Consider the following 22,592-nt stretch of genomic DNA (forward strand, 5'->3'; position numbering starts at 1 on the left):
CAAAATAAAAAAGTCCTGGTGGCATTAGCCTCAGTGTGGAAATCTTCCAAAGTGAACAATTTGAGCTGTGAGAAGCTAAAGGTCATGTGTAGATACCATGGTGGAATAGGAGAGAGCACTCCTCTGATAGATTGGTTCAGATGCATTGTAGGGGTAGTGTGAGTAGGTGCACACCCACTGGTCTGTGCAATGCCTGAACTGGAAGTGCTTGATGCTGTTAGTTCAGTGATAGCAGATTGTAGCTCTCGTTTCACTTGTGTTCAATACTATTGGCAGTACAGTGATTCTCATAACTTTCTCTAGAACACTGGATCTTTTTCACTAAGAACAATGATAAGTCACTGACATTGTATCTTATAATTCTCCAAATTCACTTGAATAAGATGAGAGGACAACAGAACTTCTGAACAGTAGTTAAGTTTCAATCTTTACAATTTTTCCCATCACAGACGTCAAAGCCAAAGGGAGACTTTACTAAAATCTCCTACACGGGATGATGCACATGCTAACGGAGCCTTGCGGCCTCAGGAAACTGATCAGAGAGGCATGACTGAATATGAATTCCCTACGTCAGTAAGAATGAGCAACATAATGAGGCGGGACAGTGTTACACAAGCAGATCCTTCCCGTACTAGCTCACCTCAGCAGTGGACAGGCAGCGTAATGAGTGAGTTTGAACAGGAGACCTTTGTCAGTAAGTTGAACATTTTTTAGAATTTGTAACCAAGCGAGTTGATGGGAGGCACCCCAGCAGCACAGCCAGTCAGTGAGCCGGTGGGCTTCACCAAGTGGCGGGATGCAGGTTTGGACCCTTGTACTTTGACACTCAGCGTGACCTCTATTTCATGCAGGCCTTCTGGATGCTATGAAGCAAAGGTGAGATGCTTTCCCAGAGGAAGAAAAAGAAAAGAAAAGGGCTAGTTGAGCTATTCTACTTTTGTGGGCCTTCTGGTAACTGATCTAAGAGCATCGGAGGCCCGGAGACTAATTTGCATGTCTGCTCTCTTTTGGGGAATTAGTGTACAATTTAGGGAATGTAAAAGTTGTCGGGAGGCAAATTAAAATGGTTGAGTTCTGCAGTGAAGTAGAAGTGAGTTACTCTGCTGGCCAGCAATGAGGAATCAAGCACACCTTTTGCTTCTAGACCTTCCGGAACCCAGAAATCTCAATGATCTTTAAAAATATATTAATGGGTGACACCATGGGTTCGTACATTGTCCTTTCAACACTGAAACCTGGGTTCAAATCCAACCCAAATTCATGAAAATCTCTCATTTTCACATCTCTATCTATCTCGCTCTCTCTTTCTTTCTATTTCCTCCTAATTGTCCGGAGTGAATTAAATTTAAGTTGGCCTCACCCCAGTTGCATGCGGGTGGGTGTGCAATGTGGAAAACTGCCCAAAGTTTCACATAAATTGATGGTATTGTCCAAAGGCCTAAAGATGACTGGTGGAGGAAATGGACAATACAACCTGGTGCAAAAAGGGATATTGTTAAGAGATTGGTGTTACGGTACATTGTATGGCAGAATAGAAGGAAATTGAAATAGCATTTTTCTTAAATGTATAGTCAATATTGCAATGGTCATTTTTAATGTATTCTAAAGTCCTGTCTTTTGGGGAATAATATGATCCTGAGAAGATTTTTCCTTACTTTATTTAAGGTCGCACTGAGTCAGAGCCTGATGTTCAAAGTGGCCTCAGTGCCTATGCCAAGCAGAGGCGTCGTCGTTCATCTCTAACCTCATCACCTTTAGCTTTCCACCCTAAAGTCCATTACAGTTCCAGCCCTTTGAGCATTCACTCAGCTAGAGAGTAAGTATTGATAAGAATCCCATTGCATTTATATATGTAGCATAACTTACAAAACTTATAAAATTCTAACAGGACTAGACAGACTAGATGCAGGAAGGATGTTCCCGATGGTCGGGGAGTCCAGAACCAGGGGTCACAGTCTAAGGATAAGGGGTAAGCCATTTAGGACAGAGATGAGGAGGAATTTCTTCACCTAGAGAGTGGTGAACCTGTGGAATTCTCTACCACAGAAGGCAGTAGAGGGCAATTCATTAAATATATTCAAAAAGGAGTTGGATATATTTCTTAAGGCTAAAGGGATCAAGGGATATGGGGAGAAAGCAGGGACAGGGTACTGAATTTGGATGATCAGCCATGATCGCATTGAATGGCGGAGCAGGCTCGAGGGGCCGAATGACCTACTCCTGCTCCTATCTTCTATGTTTCGATAGACTCTGGAACAGTACCCATGGATTGGCGGGTAGCTAATGTTACCCCACTGTTTAAAAAGGGTGGTAGGGAGAAAACGGGGAATTACAGACCGGTAAGTCTGACATCGGTAGTGGGGAAAATGCTAGAGTCCATTATAAAGGATGTAATAGGAGAGCACTTGGAAAAAAGTGACCGGATCGGACAAAGTCAACATGGATTTACAAAAGGTAAATCATGCTTGACTAATCTACTGGAATTTTTTGAGGATGTAACTGGTAAAATAGATAAGGGAGAACCAGTGGATGTGGTGTATTTGGATTTTCAAAAGGCTTTCGATAAAGTCCCGCATAACAGATTAGCGTGTAAAATTAAGGCACATGGGATTGGGGGCAAGGTATTGACTTGGATAGAGAACTGGTTGGCAGACAGAAAGCAAAGAGTTGGAATAAACGGCTCTTTTTCCGAGTGGCAGGCAGTGACTAGTGGGGTACCGCAGGGATCGGTCCTTGGACCCCAGCTATTCACAATATATATTAATGATCTGGACGAGGGAACTAGATGTAATACTCCAAGTTTGCAGATGACACAAAGCTGGGTGGGCGTGTGTGCTGTGAGGAGGATGCCGAGAAACTCCAGTATGATTTGGACAGGTTGGGTGATTGGGCAGAAGCATGGCAGATGCAATATAACGTAGATAAATGCGAGGTTATCTACTTTGGTGTCAAAAACAGGAAGACAGATTATTATCTGAATGGCAATAGATTGGGAGAAGGGGAAGTGCAATGAGACCTGGGCGTCCTTGTGCACCAGTCGCTGAAAGTAAGCTTGCAGGTGCAGCAGGCGGTTAAGAAATCAAATGGTATGTTGGCCTTCGTAGCGAGAGGGTTTGAGTACAGGAACAAGGATGTCTTGCTGCAGTTGTACAGAGTCTTGGTGAGACCACACCTTGAGTATTGTGTGCAGTTTTGGTCGCCTTATCTGAGGAAGGATGTTCTTGCCATGGAAGGAGTGCAGCGAAGATTCACCAGACTGATACCTGGGATGGCAGGAATGACGTATGAGGAGAGATTGGGTCGATTGGGCTTGTACTCGCTGGAGTTTAGAAGAATGAGAGGGGATCTCATCGAAACTTATAAAATTCTAACAGGACTAGACAGAATAGATGCTGGAAGGATGTTTCCGATGGTCGGGGAGTCCAGAACCAAGGGTCACAGTCTAAAGATAAGGGGTAAGCCATTTAGGACAGAGATGAGGAGGAATTTCTTCACCCAGAGAGTGGTGAACCTGTGACATTCTCTGCCACAGAAGGCAGTAGAGGCCAATTCATTAAATATATTCAAGAAGGAGTTGGATATATTTCTTAAGGCTAAAGGGATCAAGGGATATGGAGAGAAGGCAGGAACAGGGTACTGAATTTGGACGATCAGCCATGATCTCATTGAATGGCGGAGCAGGCTCGAGGGGCCGAATGGCCTACTCCTGCTCCTATCTTCTATGTTTCCATGTTTCTATGTTTAGCACTTCTGCAGGACAAAAAAATCCAATCAGGAATTCATTAATGGTTTGATAGTGGCACACTGAGCAGGTGTGCCTTCCCTGCATCAACCCTGGCTTAAAATGCCTAATGTTCAATTTGGCAGCCACATTTGGAATGGATTTGTAATTTAAACAACTGGTGCCTGAGTACACCGTTGGTCCAGGCAAATAAACTGTGTTTCTAAAAGGTATCAATTTCCCCAAATTAATTTCTGAACTACAATTACTTTGTGAATGAATTGATCTGGTCCAAGTCAATTTGATATTTTCCTTGCCCCTTTAATCATTTGTATTTGATGTTGTGTTTGCAGTGAGGTGATTCAGGAATTGCAGATAGAGGTCTCCCAACTCAAGCAGCGCCTGGAGGAGACTTTGCATAAGCCCCAAGGAGATTCTGAAGAGACTCCATCACTAGTGATGCCCAGATCTCAAGGCCATCTTGGTCACCAGCTTTCTCCCAGAAGGTCAGCAAGGGTTTGGTGCATTCTCTGTAATCACTAAATAGTGCTACAAAGCACAGATGCTTTCTTTGTCATCGATACCCAATATACCCATTTTAATGGAGGTGATAGAAATTAAGCAACAATGTGCTGTGAGATGTTAAACCGAGGTCCCGTCTGCCCTCCCAGGTGAACATCAAAGAATCCATGGCGCTATTCAAAGAAGAGCAGGGTGTTTCTCCTGGTGTCCTGACCAGCATTTATCTCTCAACCAACACCACCAAAAACTGATTATCCGGTCATTTATCTCATTGCTGTTTGTGGGACCTCGCTGTGCGCAAATTGGCTGCCACATTTCCCTACATTACACTTCAAAGTACTTCATTGGTTGTGAAGCACTTTGGGGTGTATTGAGGTTGTAAAAGGCGCTATATAGATGCAAGTTTTTTCTTTCTATCTTTACTGCATTTTACCAGTCAAATTAAGTTCGTTTTATTTAAATAATGTTTGGTAATTCTGAAAACCTGCTCCCATTCTTTGTATCATGCTGTTAGTTTTCTCAGTATTATTGTGGTAGGAAGCAGGTTATGTGACTGGGTCCACAGTATAATGGTGTTTTTCGTTAATAAGTCCTAGCGGAGATTTTCTGGCACCTTTAGCAGCTTAGTGGAAAATTCCGAAGATCATTCATTTGAATTTTTTTTGATTGCTCCTGCTGCGGTCAGCCTAAAGCTGCTGGCCTACCTAAATGAGTTTGTGCCTGATTTCTGGAGATCTTCACACACAAAAAACTTTGATTATTATCGCCTTTTGCCAAAGTCTAAACAAGAATGAACTTCCGCAAATTCCTAAAAGGATTATGACAATGAGATGTGTTTAAATGTTAACTGTGCGTGCGCAAAAGATTCCAGGTGATTATTGACAACGCGGCCTGCCTGCATCACAATGATTACTGACATCACAGCCGACCCTGCATTGACATCATACGATTTAGAGTTAGTAGTTGGGGGCCTAGTGGTTTGTATTTACAGTTGGGCCTAGTGGTTAGGATTAGAAACCATTTATTTTTATTATTCTTATTGACAACACAGTTTTCATTAGACACATCCCAAAAGACTCTGCTGTATCATTGGATTCAAGTTTCCTGTCCTGTTTCTCCATGCCTATAAAGGAACCATATTCTTATGCTACAGTGTGTCGTATCATTTGAATAACGGACGTGTCGCATCTCAAACTATAAAATAATCCTCCTTCAGATATCATTCTGATTTTCTTTTTGAAGGAAACACACACAGGAGCATCTGGAAGAGATGGAGGACCAGGTTTGGAACAAATCCTCAGAAGGTCACAGCTGCTCAAAGTTATTCCCACAGCACAAATCTGAACTAGAAATACGTAAGTGTGCACAAAGAATTTCTACGAGATAAATTAAATGCCCACTTCATCCTTATAATATCTTTTCATTCCCCATTAACCAGATTTAAAGTTTTGGTGTTAGAATTCCCTATCTCCTTTTGATGACGTCACTTTTTCCAACTGATATTTCCCACTCCCCTCCTCTCCCAAAGGAGTTGGCACTTCAATGGGCCTCGGTTCTCTGGCACCAGCAGTGCCTTGACCAAATGGTCATTATACACTTGGCAAAAGATTATGAATGACTAAATTCTACTTTTGTTAAAGAGGAGCTGAGATCTTCTTTAATGCAATTGTCTATGACACGATGGGCTGCGTTTTCATTCAGGAGTCGGGTAGGAGGCGGGACTACAACTTTCGGGGTTGTAGTCCCGCCTCCACCGAGTTCTAGCCAACCCACGCAATTTTGACTTGATTGACCTTGTTGAGCCCGCCCAGCGGGCTCAGCAGGCCAATTAAGGGCCACCCGGCAACAGGTGACATCACAGATTGATATTTCATCTGTCAAGACCTTTTGACAGATGAAATATCGGCGTTTGACAGCTGTTTGAAGCTGTCAAACACTGACAATCTGTACTCTTAAGTTAATTCCTTCCTCTCAGGCTGATTTAGAGATCTCCCCGGAACAGAAAGCTGAATGCTGCAATTTTTGACCGCTTGCAGCCATTCTGCTTTCTGTGCCGGTGAGATGAGGGACTCCCGAGACCTGAAGGAAGGCTGTAAAGGTGAGTAAAGGTTAGTAGAACTTCTTTAAACACTTTACACACACCAAACACACTTACCTTTGCACTCATGCACCCATCACTCACCTGAACACCGGACATCTCGACCCCTCCAAGCCCTTCATCCCAACGGTCCGCCTCCTCTAACTTGGCGTGGTTTGGAGCCGTTGGGAATCCCACACTTCAACATTAAAAATAGGGATTAGGCTAAAAATTGCCTGTTAACTACCTGTTCACAGGCAGTTAATTGGCACTAATCCCCTTCCTGCCTCAGGGAGGCGGGTCCCAGTGCGGGTCGGGTAGCTGCCTCCTTTGAAACTGGCATGGAGGCGGGTTGGGTGCGGGATGGGTTCGGGACCCCCGATTTGGGGATTTTAACCCCCCACACGCCTCCAATCCCGCCTCCACGGCCCAGTGAAAATCCTGCCCGATGGGTCTTGCATATATTGAAAATAATGGCTCCAGCTCTACCTTAGCATGAAAACATTAACTGGTAGCACTTCTGCTGTGTGATGTGGAGGCTGCTTATATGGGAGTGCCTGGTGTCTGCGATGGAGTGACTTGTCTTGGTTCATATTGATGGTCATGGCTTGAAAGTTTGCTGTAATCCAGAAACCACTGAGACCGGGAAATTCTTTCGTTGGTTATATATATTTTGAATGAATGTTTAACTGGTCAGTTGAATTTTGATGAATTGAACCCTAGTTCTGTAGAATAAATAGGAGCTCTGTAAAAACTAGCACAACAGTGACTAGGATTGTAAGGGTTTAAAAGGTTTGGAATGTCACACACCTTTTAATATCAAATGTTTTGTTACTAACACAGAAAGGTCCTCATCATATCAACATCCTATTCAACGTCTAAGTCAGAAAACAGAGCAAGAGATTAAAAAGAAGTTAGTCCCAGAAAAGAGAGAGCAAGACAGCATGAAATACATGAGGTTCAGAAATGAAGAAACAACCTCTGGTTCAATGCCGAGGCAGCAAAAGGCGATGGGGGGAGGGAACCGGAAATCTCATTATTCAGAAAGTTCCTTATATTCGTACAAGAGTAATCTTAATCTGCGGCGGGAGATCATGGAGGAACAGAGGAGAAACAATAAGTTATTGGAAGAACTTATTGAAATACACAGTGATATTAAAACATACTTCCAGAAAATCAGCACTTCATTAGGGGATGTTAAACCCAGCTATTTTCACCACAGGCAACACAAGACAGAGCATTGTTACACTTGATGTCGACACACACATCTCAATCTCCTGATCTGGTCAGTCTGTAACTCATAAACATTCACCTATGAGCTCACCTCAACAATCATTACCACCCCCCCCCCCTCAAAACACGCACACCCAAAGCCACAAATGTGCAGGACCTATTCTGTTAGGGCCTCCTTCCTCCTCCTTTATCTCAGCCATCAGCTGCATTGTTGTTAGTCAGCTTATTCTGCATATTGGTACCATTCACAGTTAAACCAATACACTTTACTATTGTGCCAATAAACCGCTCCCACTACAAGCAACACCAACAGCAGACATATAACCATGATTACTTTGCTGTCATGTTATGTGGTTCAAAATGCTCTCCTTGGGTACAATCAAATTTTGAAAGGACAAAATCATAATTGCAGTACTGGGTTTTTTCAGTTCGAATGAATATAGTTCAATAACTTCACACACCCATGATCACACTCTACTGAAATCCTTGTGATGACACTGAGTAGCTCCCTGCACTATGTCCCCCAAAGCATTGCTGACTGGAGATGAATTTTGACCAGAGGCTATGCTCGTAGATGGTCCACTGGCAGAACAGACAACTTTGACCCCCCCACTATGCTGAAGGCTTCAGAATGTTGCCTTTACTTTCAGCACTTTATCGTGATAATAAAATTCACATAACACCCTGTAATGATGTGTTGTGTTTCATTGTTAGCAAAGATGAAAGGTGCATCAGTAAGTTGGGCCTTCAACTTGCCAAATAACATTTAGTCAACATCACTCGTTGGCTCATACCACAGTTCCCATTCCTCCATTTCTTGCTGAGTATCGCATCAAGTTAAATCCAGTTTTACTTTTGTTTGAACTGTAATGTCTGGTCAGTCATAATAGATGGCCTCTTCTTTGAACAAAGTTGCAGCCGTCATCAGAAATTAGTAATGGTGCTCCAACGGTCAGTAGGAAGAGAAGTGTAAAAGTATTCGAAGATGCTTTTATTTTTTGTCACAAAATCTGGGTGCTTCCAAGTACTTTTCAAGTAAATATAATGGGACAAGTGTTCGCCTGCAGTGACTGTCTGTCTCTCCCCTGTGTGATGTGCAGAAAGTGAAGGGGAAGCTGGGAGAGGTTTGAGAACTTTATGGACCCTTTGAGGGCACCTGACAGCCAAAGGCAGGTGTAGGAAGGAAAATAAGGAAAGCTGTTACAGAAATTCAGGAAGGAGGGAAAAATCTAGGAAGACAATCTGCAGCCTACCAACCAAGTCTGTGTATCAATTGTGAGAACCAACAGTAAAAAGGTCTGGGAACATTTTATTGTTGAACTTCTCTCAGCCAATATTCTGAGTTCATGCTGCCAGTGACCAACCTTGCCTGCATTTTGAGAAATGGTGGCCAATCATTAATTTAATAGCACATCATTATTATCCCCTTTGTTCCTATACGTTTTCTTGGTATATGAAAGAAAAACACCCAGAAAATAGAGGGCAATACATACGTATAAAGGTAAATTTGATGCGACTCTGCTCCCAGCACAGTATCACTCAAAGGGAATACAGATCAGAGAATTAGATGTACAGGCCAGCATGACCGATTCAGAGCAGTCCTGATTTTCTGGCATTAAACTGGGCTGGTCACATTGCCTTACAGCAGATGAAAACTACCATAAAGGAAATACGAATAGAACATAGGAACAGGAGTAAGCCATTCAGCCCCGCGAGCCTATTCCGCCATTCAGTAAGATCACGGCTGATCTGTACCTCAACCCCATTTACCCGCCTTTGATCCAGGCCTGTGGACAATGAGAAATTGGAAATAGCTCATCTCTTTGTGTTCGACCCTGATGATTGATGGGGGGAGACCACAAGGCCTGGCACTCCAGCATTCTCAAAGACCCTGGGAACTGCCCTTCAAAGATTCACTGTCTTTACATCATCCCCTGGGTAAAAGTGCCATCTACCCAATGGTAACCTTTTTGGAAGATTTTGCAACAATTTACCATGACAATGATTGATACCACATGTGTACACATAGGCCTAGAAATTCACTTGGGCGCGGGCAGCTCGCTCGCGCCCAAAAGTTAGCGCTGGGCGGGGAGGCATTAGCGCACGCCGTATATTCGTCTTCTGCACCCCAATTCGGAAGCGGGCGCTATACCAGGGTGTGCCCGCCTCCGTTTGGGGCGCTGCAACTGAATATTGGCGCGCTAGTTGCCGCAGCGCCACCCGATGCGGTGCGGCAGGCTGCGGTACTGCAGGCCTTCCCCTTCTCTTAAGGGGGAGGTGCCTGCAACGGCCGGAGCCCCGATCGCGAGTGCCAGCAAAAGAGCCCGGCACAACGGAGAAGTGCCGGGCTCCACGGAAACCAGCAGGCAATGCCGCGGCGGGGGGGGGTGGTGGAGGAGGCCGGGGAAGGAGGTGCGGGCAGGCGGCCGCCGAAAAAGCAGCCGGCCGCACCTTCAGCTTTAAAGCGCCCCACTATGGCAGCAGGACGGCCCCGTTTTCTGTTCGCTGTTTGCGCCCGCTTCGGAGGAGGCGGGCGCAAATAAATATGGGTATCGGCGCGGTTTCGGGGCGTTACGGGCCACCGCGCACACCGATGACGTCATCCGTCCCGGCGCAGCGCTAACGGCTACCGCCGCCAATACCGCTGCAGTCAATTTCAGCGCTACCACCCCGCCAGTGCAAAAGACCTCTTTAGGCGCTAAGTGGGCGCAAGGCCCACTGAATTTCTAGGCCATAGGGCCCATTCAAAACATAAAGCCTGATTTCTTGGTGAGTTATTCATATACTGGCATAACAACATTTTTGACAGAAAGCTACTTCTGAGGTACCATTTTACAGATAGGATTGGCTATGTAGATCTTTGAAGTTTTAAAAGTCTCAATCCATTAGCATAAGATTAATCAGCCTGCGGCCAAGTCGCTCTAGATTCATAGCCTTCACAACACTACTGCAATAAGAAGCGTAAGAGAATGAGCACGGGCAGGTTAGCCCACCAATCCCACTCCTTCCATAATCTAGATAAAAACCATTCTGGTAAGGACTCAAAACCACCTGAGGGGAAGTTCTGTAGAAGTACTCCCTGATCCCCCAAGGTGCTCAGCAACACCCCAAAATAAGTATTTCCATTACTCAAGCCTTTTTTTACTGGCCTCCACAGACAACACATCCCTCCCCCAGCCCCAACAGCACAGAAACTATGGTGCCCCATGAAATATTTGTCTTTGCCTATCAACCTTAATCCCATCCAAAGCAGATATATGTCCAGCTCCTTTTTTGAAATAGTTTTTTTCTCTCTCTTCATCGCCAATGTTCTTCCCATCCCCCACCTCTTCCTGGGGTACAGTTCCATTGGTCAAGTGCCCGCCGGTGCTCTCCCCATTGTTTCAGCGAGAGCCTTTGACAGTGAGGATCGGTGGGTTATTTGTTCATGAGGGCAAAACAGCCAGGCTTGAGCTTGTCCTTATCTGATATCCACATGTACGGGGTCACAGGAACAGAAACTCAGGTCAATGTTGCCCTACTTAAGCCAGGGCACAAAGGCACATTGTTTCAACCCTACCAGTATTCTGGCTGAAATCTGCACCACCCTGCTCTGTAAGACTCACTTCCTCACTGGATGGACTTCTTGAGCCACTGGGGAGCTTAACAATAACAAATGACTGAATAATAAATCAACGGATTTTTTTCCCCTGAAGCTCTGTTACACACATCCACTCTCCTGTGAGGAAAGTAAAATCCGTTTAGTCTCACATGAGGTTTGCTGATATTCAGACCAGTGATCTCCACTTCTGCACTGTCAGTCCAAGTTAAACAGGTTACTTAACATCAGTATCATTGTATGCCTTTAAGTATTTTAAAGTCCTGGATTACGCCACCTCTCAATCTCTTTAATGAAAGCAAACTCAGTTATGTGATTCTTTTCTCATGACCTTAAATCTCTAAAAGTCAGGCTGGTTTTATGGATTCTGTGTGGTCGAGTTCACTCGGCTTCTATCTCATTATGAAGGGGTTTGATAAGGTAGACGTAGAGAAGATGTTTCCACTTGTGGGGAGACCAAAACTAGGAACCATAAATATAAGCTGTGAGCAGAGCCCTTCCAAAATAATAAGGAACCTTTTAACTTTTGAGCTGCTATATACAGTATTTTGTGATTGGACTCATTTAGCAAGCTGTTATGTGAATTACACTTGATGCTTCATTTGCTGATCATGCTTTACTCACAGTATTAAGAATTAACTTTTTTTTGCCAATTACTTCATATACTCTCCAGGCCCTGAAATTATACTGAGGGGACTGTGGTACATACACTTCACATATTGTCTGAAATTCCTCTTCAGTGGAGCCATTAAACTGCCTAAAGTAACTGGGGACTAAAAAAAGGAGAGGAATTTCTGACAAATGTGTTCAGCATTTGTACGCTAGTGTCCCACAGTGTAATTTCAGCACCGTACCTTATAGAGTCTACCTAGGGCATTATATAGACAGTAGAAGCAATCAATGAATCCCGGATATGGGTTAATACCAACTCTTGCCATTAACTGTAGTGCCCACCGTGTCTGCCACTTGCCAGCAAGCCCACTTATCTCTAGTTCTCTGTATCCTTCTCCTATAGAGTCTTCTTAGGCAGTCTCTCGGAACCGAGGATGACTTGCTTCCACATTAAAAATGAGTTCTCAGGCGACTGATGAGTCCAATGCGGGACCTACAGTCTCTGTCACAGGTGGGGCAGACAGTGGTTGAAGGGGCAGGTGGGTTGGGTGCTTGGGTTGACATGCGCTGCTTGCGCTTGGCTTCTGCTTACTCCCGGCGAAGAGACTCGAGGTGTTTGGCGCCTTCCCAGATGCTTCTCCTCCACTTTGTGCGGTCTTGGGCCAGGGATTCCCAGGTGTCGGTGGGGATGTTGCACTTTTTCAAGGAAGCTTTGAGGGTGCCCTTGAAGCGTTTCTTCTGCCCACCTGGTGCTCTCTTGCCGTGTCGGAGCTCTGAGTAGAGCTTAACGACATCATGTAAGCCGTGATCTTGACCAACGGTTCCATCACAGACCCAATTCACGTACGGACCGGTGTCAAGCAAAGCTGTGTCATCGCACCAACGCTCTTCTCCATCTTCCTTGCTGCAATGCTCCATCTCACCCTCAGTAAGCTCCCCGCTGGAGTGGAGCTAATTTACAGAACAAACGGGAAACTGTTCAACCTCCGTCGCCTCCAGTCCAGATCAAGGTCATCCCATCTTCTGTCGTCCTATAGAGTGAGCCTATGGAGAGAGAGCATTAGGTTTATGGACTGAGCACCATGAGAGGTATGGATGTTGCACTTCTACAGATATAGCTACTGCAATGAACTTTCACATCACAAAGGATGATAAAAGAACATTCCACATGGAGGACAGAGTAAGATCAACTGAGAGAGGAGAGAAATGAAAAGGAAATATCAAACATTGAAAATATTTTGCCTTCACTAATTTAACGAAGAGCATCATTGAGTGATTGCTGGGTGTTCTCTTGAAACACGTTTCACTGTGACAATATTATAATTGTGTTTCTTCCAGGTACTGAGTCAGATGCATCGTCATCCATCCCACAGTCTCTAACTTCAAAACTAGCTCCCGGTACTTCAGTTAGTCAGACAAATAAGAGATCATCTTCTCATGAAGGGCAAAGATCCAGGCCAGTTAAAGTCAAAGGACCATACACAGGTAAAAGGGGCAATAATTTTGTTATAGACTAAAGAATTACTTTACAAAGAAACTATGTTAATTAATCTGGTAATGCCCCTCTGATGTTCCAGCTGGCACATGATGGTGTAAAGCTTCACTGAGTACAGATGCAGTCCTACCTCCTGCCCTTCCCCTAATTAGATTGTTAAGGATCAGACACCTTCTTCGCCTCACTCTCCCACTAGAATACCAGAGAACGGAGGCACTTTTAGTCCCCTGCTCCATGCAGACACCCAGGAATTGGCTGTATGGCCACCAGCCTGCAAGACCACCATCAAATTGCCAGGGATAAAAGCCTGTGATGCTTGTCACATGCACGTGGATGATTAGTGGACCTCAAAGTAAATGATTGCTTATGATGCTAGAGGGACAATTTTAATTTTACCCCCTCGATGGGAAGGGGGCAGGCGTGCAGTTCAAATTTCCATTACCTGCTCCCTTCTTGCCGATCTCCTATTTTAGTGCGGCTGGTTTTGGCAGGACTCGGGCTAATGTATAAATGCTAATTCAGATCCTATGACGCCAAGAGGCCACCAAATGCATTTTAACTGGGACCAGAGTGGGGAGGCCGTCACGTACTTCCCGCCAGGCTGAAGCAGGTCGGCAGCCGATGGGAAAGACGATAAGGTCCTCTAAGGCGAGTGTGAAACTTTCCTTTGTGGGGCCAGGAGGAGTGAGAGTGCTTCTCTTGGCCTCACCAGGAAAGTCATGGCCTCCTGAGCCCTGGATTCCTCCCCCACTCCGTTCTCTCCTGTGAGACCCACCAGGAAAGTTATGGCCTCCCGAGCCCTGGATTCCTCCCCCACTCCGTTCTCTCCTGTGAGATTCACAAGGAGAATCGTGGCCTCCTTTGCATTAGACCCTCTCCTCGCTCCCCTTTCCCTCCCCTGAGACCCTGCAATTACCTGTATTGACTGATCTAACGTTGATTGAAGTTTCGGGAAAAAGGCAGCTCTCGTGTTTCGGCAAGGCTGACATTGGATAATTGGTGGGTGGTGTGTTTGAAGGTAGAACGTGGACAGTCAAATCGTGTAAGCAAGTAAGAGTTACCTTGCTTTTGCCAAGATGGTTACTGGTAATAATTGTCTTCCAGGCACCGATTATAGTTTATTTGTACCATCGACCTCCACTCCGGGATATGCAGCTAGAGGGCTGTCCTGCCCGTACTGCAGAGGAACCCGAGCACAGATAGTTGGTGAGTCTCATCTTCAAGCCTGTATTTCATTTTCAGTGATGAGGTTTCCCCAGATTAAATAACAAGCATTGAATGAATGTGTCTAGAGAGTGAAGCCAAGGGGCCTCGAGTGATGGGGAGTTTGGTGTTACTATTTTATAAGCATCTACCATTTTTTTTAAAATTGAATAATCTACTAATTAGCAAGGGAATAATCTACTAATTAGCAGGGGAATAATCTGCTAATTAGCAGGGGAAAAATTACAATCGGCTCCAGCAGCTTGCCCACCTCCTGGTACTCCAGTATCTCACACAATTGGGGCATCGGGACAAAATGAGATTAAGAAGCAATATGAAAATTTCACTCAAATAATCCACCTTATCGCTGCAAAACAAAAACCTTTAAGTGGTCCAGCTTTGATTAAGGTCACTTCTGATCTAGTTATTCTCATGCAATTTTGCTATTTCATTACATTGAAAGCGAATATTTGACATCCCTTTAAGGTAAAATGGGCTCATGTTGAACAGTGTAATTTATTATTTAGCATTTCAGTAGTGGATGGCAAGGCTGTTTATAACCTTTGACTTTACCTGTATTGTTTCTTCAGCAAATGCCCCATCAAGGAATGCTCCTGCCTCCACCAGTAGCCCCAAAAGGAATCCTTGTCCTATATGTAAAGAATCTGGAACACGCAATGACCAAGAATCAGAAGTGAAGCCAGGACATGGTAAGTAGATTGGCGGTAATAACAAACATGGTTAACATGCCAATATTGAAGCTCGGGTTTGGAATAATTGATGGTGTTTCACAGGTGAAACTTTCTGAGATCATAGACTATACAATCTCAATTGAGAAATTATTATCTTGGCTCCCTTTAATACATTTTAAATCTAATAAATACTGTTGTTGTATAAGACTTTGGTTTGGCTTCATGTAGTGTGGTCACAGCACATGGTGGGTGATACACAGACCCTGGACAGGATTTAAAAGAGAGCCACTAGATTGATATCTAGCTTAAGACCCTGAGTTACCACCATCGGCTTGGAGAGCTGAGATTTGTAATCTAGCAAAGTGTGATGTGATTGAGGTCTTTAAAATAATGAAAGGTTTAGGCTTGGTCCATGTGGATAGGCTGTTTGAGTTAGATATGTTAGGGAGACCAGGTGACATGCATATAAGTTACGGAAGAATAGAACTAAGTTAGATGTCGAGAGATATTTCTGTTCACAGCGGGTCTTTGAACTGTGAAACAAGTTGCCAGCTCGTGCAGTGAGTGCAGATTCACTGCAAATATTCAAAAGGGAGCTGGATGTATCAAGCAGGGTGGATAAGGGTGAGCCAGTGGATGTGGTGTATTTGGATTTCCAGAAGGCATTCGATAAGGTGCCACATAAAAGGTTACTGCATAAGATAAGAGCTCATGGAGTTGGGGTAATATATTAGCATGGATAGAGAATTGGCTAACTAACAGAAAGCAGACAGTCGGGATAAATGGGTCATTTTCTGGTTGACAAACGGTAACTAGTGGGGTGCCACAAGGATCGGTGCTGGGGCCCCAACTATTTACAATCTACATTAATGACTTGGATGAAGGGAATCGAGTGTAATGTAGCCAAGTTTGCGGATGATACAAAGATGGGTGGGAAAGCAAGTTGTGCAGAGGACTCAAAGAATCTGCAAATGGATATAGACAGGCTAGGTGAGTGGGCAAACATTTGGCAGATGGAGTATAATGTGGGAAAGTGCAAGGTTATCCACTTTGGCAGTAAAAATAAAAAAGCAAACTTTTATTTAAATGGCGAAAGATTACAAAATGCTACAGTTCAGAGGGACCTGGGGGTCCTTGTGCATGAAACGCAAAAAGTTAGCGTGCAGGTACAGCAAATGGAATGTTGGCTTTTATTTCAAGGGGGTTGGAGTATAAAAGCAGGGAAGTCCTGCTACAACTGTACAAGGTATTGGTGAGACCACACCTTGAGTATTGCGTACAGTTTTGGTCTCCTTATTTAAGGAAGGATATACTCGGATTGGAGGCAGTTCAGAGACGATTCACTAGGTTAATTCCAGAGATGAGGGGTTTGACTTATGAGGAAAGGTTGAGCAGGCTGGGCCTATACTCATTGGAATTTAGAAGAATGAGAGGTGATCTTATCGAAACATATAAGATACTGAGGGGGCTCGACAGGGTAGATGCAGAGAGGATGTTTCCCCTCATGGGGAAATCTAGAACTCGGGGGCACAGTCTCAGAATAAAGGGTCGCCCTTTTAGAACTGAGATGAGGAGGAACTTCTTCTCTCAGTGGGTCGTAAATCTGTGGAATTCTCTGCCCCAGAGAGCTGTGGAGGCTGGGTCATTAAATGGCCTAGAAATTGGGTTTTGGCTTAGCCAGGGCTTTAGCGCCGGAAGTTAGTGCCGGCACTAAGTCCCCCTGCGCGCGCCAAAAATTCAGTAGCGCCGCGCCCAAACGGCTGCCGGCGCTACTGAAGGGTCTTAGCGCCTGGAAAAGGGCGCTAACTGCCGTTTAGCGCCGCAATTCTGGCGCTGCGGCACCCGATGCGGTGCGGCAGGCTGGGGAAGTGCAGGCCTCCTCCTTCCGTTAAGGAGGAGCTGCCTGCACCCGGCCGCGGCCCGCGCAAATCTGTTTAAAAATGAGCCCGGCACCTCGGACAAGTGCCGGGATTGCATCTGTTCCGGGGGGGGGGGGGGGGGAGAAGTCCGGGGAGGGAGCTGCGGGCAGGCGGCCGGCGGGAAAGCGGCCGGCCGCCGTGGGGCCTTTAATGCGCCGGCGCAAACACATGTTGCGCTCTGTTGCCAGAGTCTTAGTTGCGGCTGCCACGGGCGAGGCGGCCGCAACTGAATTTCGGTGCTGGGGCCCGTCGGCATGGCAACCGGGACGCTGCGCACACCGATGACGTCATCGGTGCCGGCGCAGCGCTACCGGTGCAACGCCGCTTTAGGGCCCCAGGGAATTTTTCAACTGGCCATAACTCTGGCGCTAGTCCCTCTAGCGCCTCAAAAGCGGCGCTAAGGCTAGTGAATTTCTAGGCCAATACATTTAAAGTGGAGATAGACAATTTTTTGCAAGATCAGGGAGTGAAGGGTTATGGGGAGCGGGCTGGGAAGTGGCTTTGAGCCCTAGATCAGCCATGATCTTATTGAATGGCGGAGCAGGCTCGAGGGGCCAAGTTGCCTATTCCTGCTCCTATTTCTTATGTTCTAACTGTGGCTAACATCACTGCATACAAAAGGCAGGTGAGGTATTGGGCCATGTGTCTCCTGGTCACTGTGGTCTCCTGGTACTTGATCGCCTTTGGAGGTCAGAGAGGAATTTCCAAGATTCTTTTTCTCTTTAGAATTGGCTTAGTGTTTTCTCTGGATGTTTGCCTCTCCCAAGAAATGTCATGGTTGCTGGTGGATAGGGCATGATGGGGGCGGGACCATGGTAATATGTTGCAAAATGACACTATCGGACCGGCTCAGTGGACCAGCTGGTCTTTTCCTGTCTGTCATTTTAGTATATTCGCAAATATTCTTCAGTGTGTCCATTGCAATGTATTGGAGCAAGGCAGACATGTACTTGTGATTAAATGGATTTATCAGTTTAGCATTTCCCAAATTGAATTCAAACAACTTATTCTGAAATGTATATTTAGAAAACAGGACCCACACAAAGGAAAGCTCTGCAGAATTGCATTTGTGATTTGGATAATCAGCAGTACCTCAATTTCCTGCAACAAGTTAATCCTACATTTAATTTCTACAAATGGATGAAGCAGCACTAGATAGTCACTTAATCTCTTCCCTGCCCCCTCTATCTTCATGATAAAGCTTAACTGAAGACTTGCATTGTGATGGGCAGCCAGCTGTTGCAGCACACAGTGGGATAGATCTTGAATTTCGTGCGATTATGTAAAGCGGATGATATCGAGTCGGCAGCCTGTTTTACATTATTGCACAAAGTCCAGACCTACCCTAGTGAATCTGTTGCCCTTGCTGCTTTTTAAAAATTATTATTTTAGATGATGCCTACAATGTAAAAGCTTCTGCTTTGGCGGGCCACAGCACCATAAATGCGTAATTCTAAATATAAAATTCCATTGGTCAATGCATGGCACCAGCTACAATTCTGCAATGTAGGTTTTACGTTGGTCACCTCTCTGAGTGTGAGTCAGTGAAAGTTACACCTTTGCTACGGAGCCAAAGAAGCCTCACTTAGTCTGCAATGTTTACTTGAGTCGCAGTAAGCTACGATACTTCACATGCCTCGTTAGCTCCCAAATCATTTCAACTTTGCTCCCAGCCAGAATCATTTAACGGAATGGACTTTAATCCCCTGGAACTGAATATTTTGCACGGAAGACAGCAGAGAGATAGATTATTAGAAATCTCCTTTCCACCATACATTTTAGAAAACCTTCGGAGGTTGTGGGGGGACAAGATCTGACATTTTGCCCGTCCCGCTTGGCTCCAGGGAAGCCAGCCTTCGCCACGCCTACTCTATAAGGCACCAGTTTTTTTTATACCGTTGGCGTGGCAAGAGGATACAGATGGAAGTTTTCAAGTCCAAATGGACAACGTCAACTACAAGTTCTTCTGGTCCTCCAAGGGCAAGCAGCGCAACACGTGCAAAGGGGTGGGGCCTAGCCGCAAGAATTGCCCCACCTCCCAGGCCTTCAAGACATCTAGGGCACAGTCAAGGCTGGCACCATGACTGCCCCTCCTATACCATCATCAATGGAGGCAACTGGCACCACTGCTGGGGTGGGGCGGAGGGAGAGCGCTGAGCACCCTCAAGGGGAAAAAATGCGTGAGAAAAACAGTACTTTGAGAATAGTGCCATCAACCAACATGTCTCAGTTCATGGTTTAACTTTTAAATGATGACTACATCTGGGATGTCCCACAAGCTTGAAAGGTTGCCCATAATCTATAAACTGTGAGTTTGGTTGAATGGCCTTTAACATGGGTGTGCATTAGCGATGGAATATTACCTCAGTTCTCTCCCTTTTAATTGGCAGCAGCTAAAGAAGAGCCACATACCCACCCAGGACGGAGCCATAAAGCCAAGAAGCAGCGACGTGTGTGCATCGCTGATCCTCCCCCTGCGATCAGCTACATCCCACCCCCGCACTATGTGCCTTATTCTCCGCAAGTGTAGTGAGTATATTTCTCAAAGAAAAAAAACGACTTCCCTTTCGTGTGTCTGAGTGAGATTTCAAACTGTCATGTTGTAGCACTAAAATGGAAGGAAGCAAAAAGAGACTTTTAGAAAAAATAAGAGAGACCTTAGGATCGTGATCATTTTTTTGTTTACTTTTACTTTTTCTGTTAATGTGCAACCAAATCAAACATGTATATTTTATTTACCTGTAATTTCCATGGCGATGTGTTCAAGTTAATTTAACTAGGACTGAGTTTTCCTCCACTGCAGCCCTGTCCCTGCCAGTGCCGCAATGGATTTTCTTCCCCCCACCCCCACCCCGCCCCAATGGTGAAGTCAGCCAGCTGGCTGCCACTTGGCTTCTCTGCCTCATGTAAATGACAATGGGGGAGCTGCGGCCCAGAAGTCTGCCTGATTTCCCCGCCTGCCACTGCCCCCAGAGATCGCCAGGAGAGGAGTAGCAGTGTATCCGGGGGCAGCAACACAGAGGTTCTGCAGAAGGCCCTTTTGGAGGGAGAGACACAGTAGTTGACCACATTCCCTCTCCTCAGACCCCAAACACAGACCTTTTATTAGGCCTCACTGAGTCTGTGGCCATTGACGTAAGAAAGCTACTAGGCACTTGGTCTAAGCGTTAAACAAAGCTTTAATCAACTGTTTTACAACATGCAGGTCTAGTTGTGTCCTTCACTAGTTCCTGTAAAGAATGTCCTGCGCAAGCTGGGCCCGTGCCCGAGTATTTATACTCTCCCTGGACAGCGCCACCCGTAGGCCGCTCAGTATTATTTCATAAGTCTTTCTTTCATGAATGACTGATTCATGTCAGCCGAGAGTGAAATTTTTCCAGTAGATATCCGGGGCTCCTGCTGCTCCCTTTTAATTTGGGCTTCTCTTAATACTGCAGCTGATAGCCTGCTGCAGCACCGCCACATTTTGAAGCCTTGCAGTGGTGGTGATGTAGATCCTGCTTGTAGGCCTGTTCGGCATAGTTAATTACCCTCAATCTGGGAAAATGGGTCAGGGTAGCAGTCTGGTCCTGCCCTGATTTTTTTCCCCTCTCCCCACCCCCCCCCCCCCCCCCCCCGCCCCCAGCAGAACTTGCCCCAGAGGAAAGCCCAGGCCAACTCTCTAACACTGAACGGAAAAACATTAAAAACTCTTTTGTAGTGATAGTAATTTTTAGGTACTATTGTGTTCTTAATAAGTTTGAACGCATTTGCTAGGTTTTTGATGTGTTAATTATTAACTCTACGTTATTTTGTCAGTTATTCTGCACCAGCCTGCACATACGCATCGCCAACGCCGTCCTGCTTTTACTACTCGTCTGGATATAAAGTGGTGGCGTCAACCCCAAACGCTGCATGTAAAAGGTCAAAAAGTCTTCATCGGCGAACATCGACAACAGGCAATATTCCATACGTTAAGGATGAAGCACTCGCGGTAGGAAGATTGTTTGCATTCTACGGTTCTGTGCCTTTATCATAATGTAGCATTTGCTGAGGTTAATTGTTAATGTTAGAAAACTGAGCTGCTTAAGTGTATAAAATTCCAGTGGCTTCATAGGCCTGTAATGTTTTTATATATAAAGCTGAAATCAAAACAGTGAGAAGGAGAAGGTGGTGGGTGAAATGTAAAGCAAGAGGCTTAACTCAATGATCAAGACTCTTTCATACACAAATGTATCTGGGGTAGGGCTGCCAGCTCTGGTTGGAGACCTTCCTGGAGGTTTGATCATGTGACATTCTGTCCACGTGACGCCTGATCACATGACTTCTACAAATGTTGTTATTGCATTTACCTTATAACGGTTGGGTTCCTTGTAACTGAGTATCTTTGCTTGTGGTTTCACGCCAGCAGCTGTTGTGCGACAAGTTCCAAGAACCAGGAGGCCACCCTTGAGCAGGCAAAGAGGGGAAACGGAGGGCGGGGAGGAGTGGATACCGAGGGCCCCCATTCCCCAGATTCCCTCTCCCCCATTTCCCACTCCCGAGTCCCCATTCTGCAGACTCCCCCTCTATCCCCCACCTCTCCGATTTCAGAGTCACCCCTCACCCATCCCCCCCCCCAGATTTCCGACTCTTCACCGTTCCCCCCCCCCCACCGTCTACACTCCGTGCGATTGCAGCTCGCTGCGGAGGTGGTCAGGTGATGTCACTGAGTCGAAGACTTCTCTAACAGCAGCCCGTGACATCATGGTGGAGGGGGGGAAGCGCTGCGGCGGGAAATTTAAACCACTGATCACCCAAATTGCTGGAGGCAGCATTCGGGGGAGGAATCTCCGATTTTGGGAAACTCCCGGTCATTCTGGGAGCTTTGGAAACCCTAATCTGTGGAGGGAACCAGCCTTCACTTTATATATAGGTCTGGGTTATAAAAGATGCAAGTGTGGCAGCTGGGTGGTACGATGGGTTGGTGAGCCAAGGTTCAGTTGGCACAACGAGTTACATGACAAAGATTCGCACCTGTAGTTCCCCAGGGTGTATTCCAAATCTCAGTCTGGTCGTCAAGAGGAAGAAAGGAACTGAGCGGGAAAACATTTCAAATATACTCACTGTAAAAGGGGTAATATTCAGCTACATAGTTACAGAAAAAGTATTGTACCTCACAACTATCCAGAGTAAAGCTCCCTCATTTCTGCTCCAACATCAGATGAACACTCTCCACTGCACCAGTGTGACATTTTTCCATTTCTCACACCAGCCCTGCAGTAGCCTGTCGGATTGAGATTGCTAATTTGGTGTCAATTGATGCCAAACTAGATAAAGTGTTGTGCTGTGGGCCCTCGCCGCTACAAACCGCATTAAGACTGGCCAAACCCATTTCATATAGTGCCCTTCTAGCTAGCAGTCAAAGGAAACTTTCATCCCATCCAACTGGACGAGGTTCAAACTCAGTTCCTGCAGGTGAAGGGTCCATGTTTAAGGTAGACAGTCATTCCGATAATGCTGACCCTAAGCACAGCACTGACACATTGCTGAGGTCCATTA

At 45.6% G+C, this 22,592-nt stretch overlaps 1 protein-coding gene across 1 annotated transcript in view; it reads left to right on the forward strand.

Annotated features, from left to right (window-relative positions):
- Positions 1-22,592, forward strand: part of akna (AT-hook transcription factor) — a 181,089-nt gene that overhangs the window by 153,758 nt on the left and 4,739 nt on the right. The window contains exons 15-23 of the mRNA XM_085965770.1: positions 450-694; positions 1,666-1,816; positions 4,075-4,227; positions 5,486-5,598; positions 13,102-13,248; positions 14,363-14,464; positions 15,052-15,171; positions 19,463-19,601; positions 20,871-21,045. Of these exons, the coding sequence (XP_085821896.1) occupies positions 450-694; positions 1,666-1,816; positions 4,075-4,227; positions 5,486-5,598; positions 13,102-13,248; positions 14,363-14,464; positions 15,052-15,171; positions 19,463-19,601; positions 20,871-21,045 (1,345 nt within the window). The remainder of the gene's footprint in view (positions 1-449; positions 695-1,665; positions 1,817-4,074; positions 4,228-5,485; positions 5,599-13,101; positions 13,249-14,362; positions 14,465-15,051; positions 15,172-19,462; positions 19,602-20,870; positions 21,046-22,592) is intronic.

The sequence above is a fragment of the Somniosus microcephalus genome, chromosome 23, assembly GCF_052327205.1.
Source record: "Somniosus microcephalus isolate GS21.2 chromosome 23, FLI_Smic_1.0, whole genome shotgun sequence".
Taxonomy (NCBI): Eukaryota; Metazoa; Chordata; class Chondrichthyes; order Squaliformes; family Somniosidae; genus Somniosus; species Somniosus microcephalus.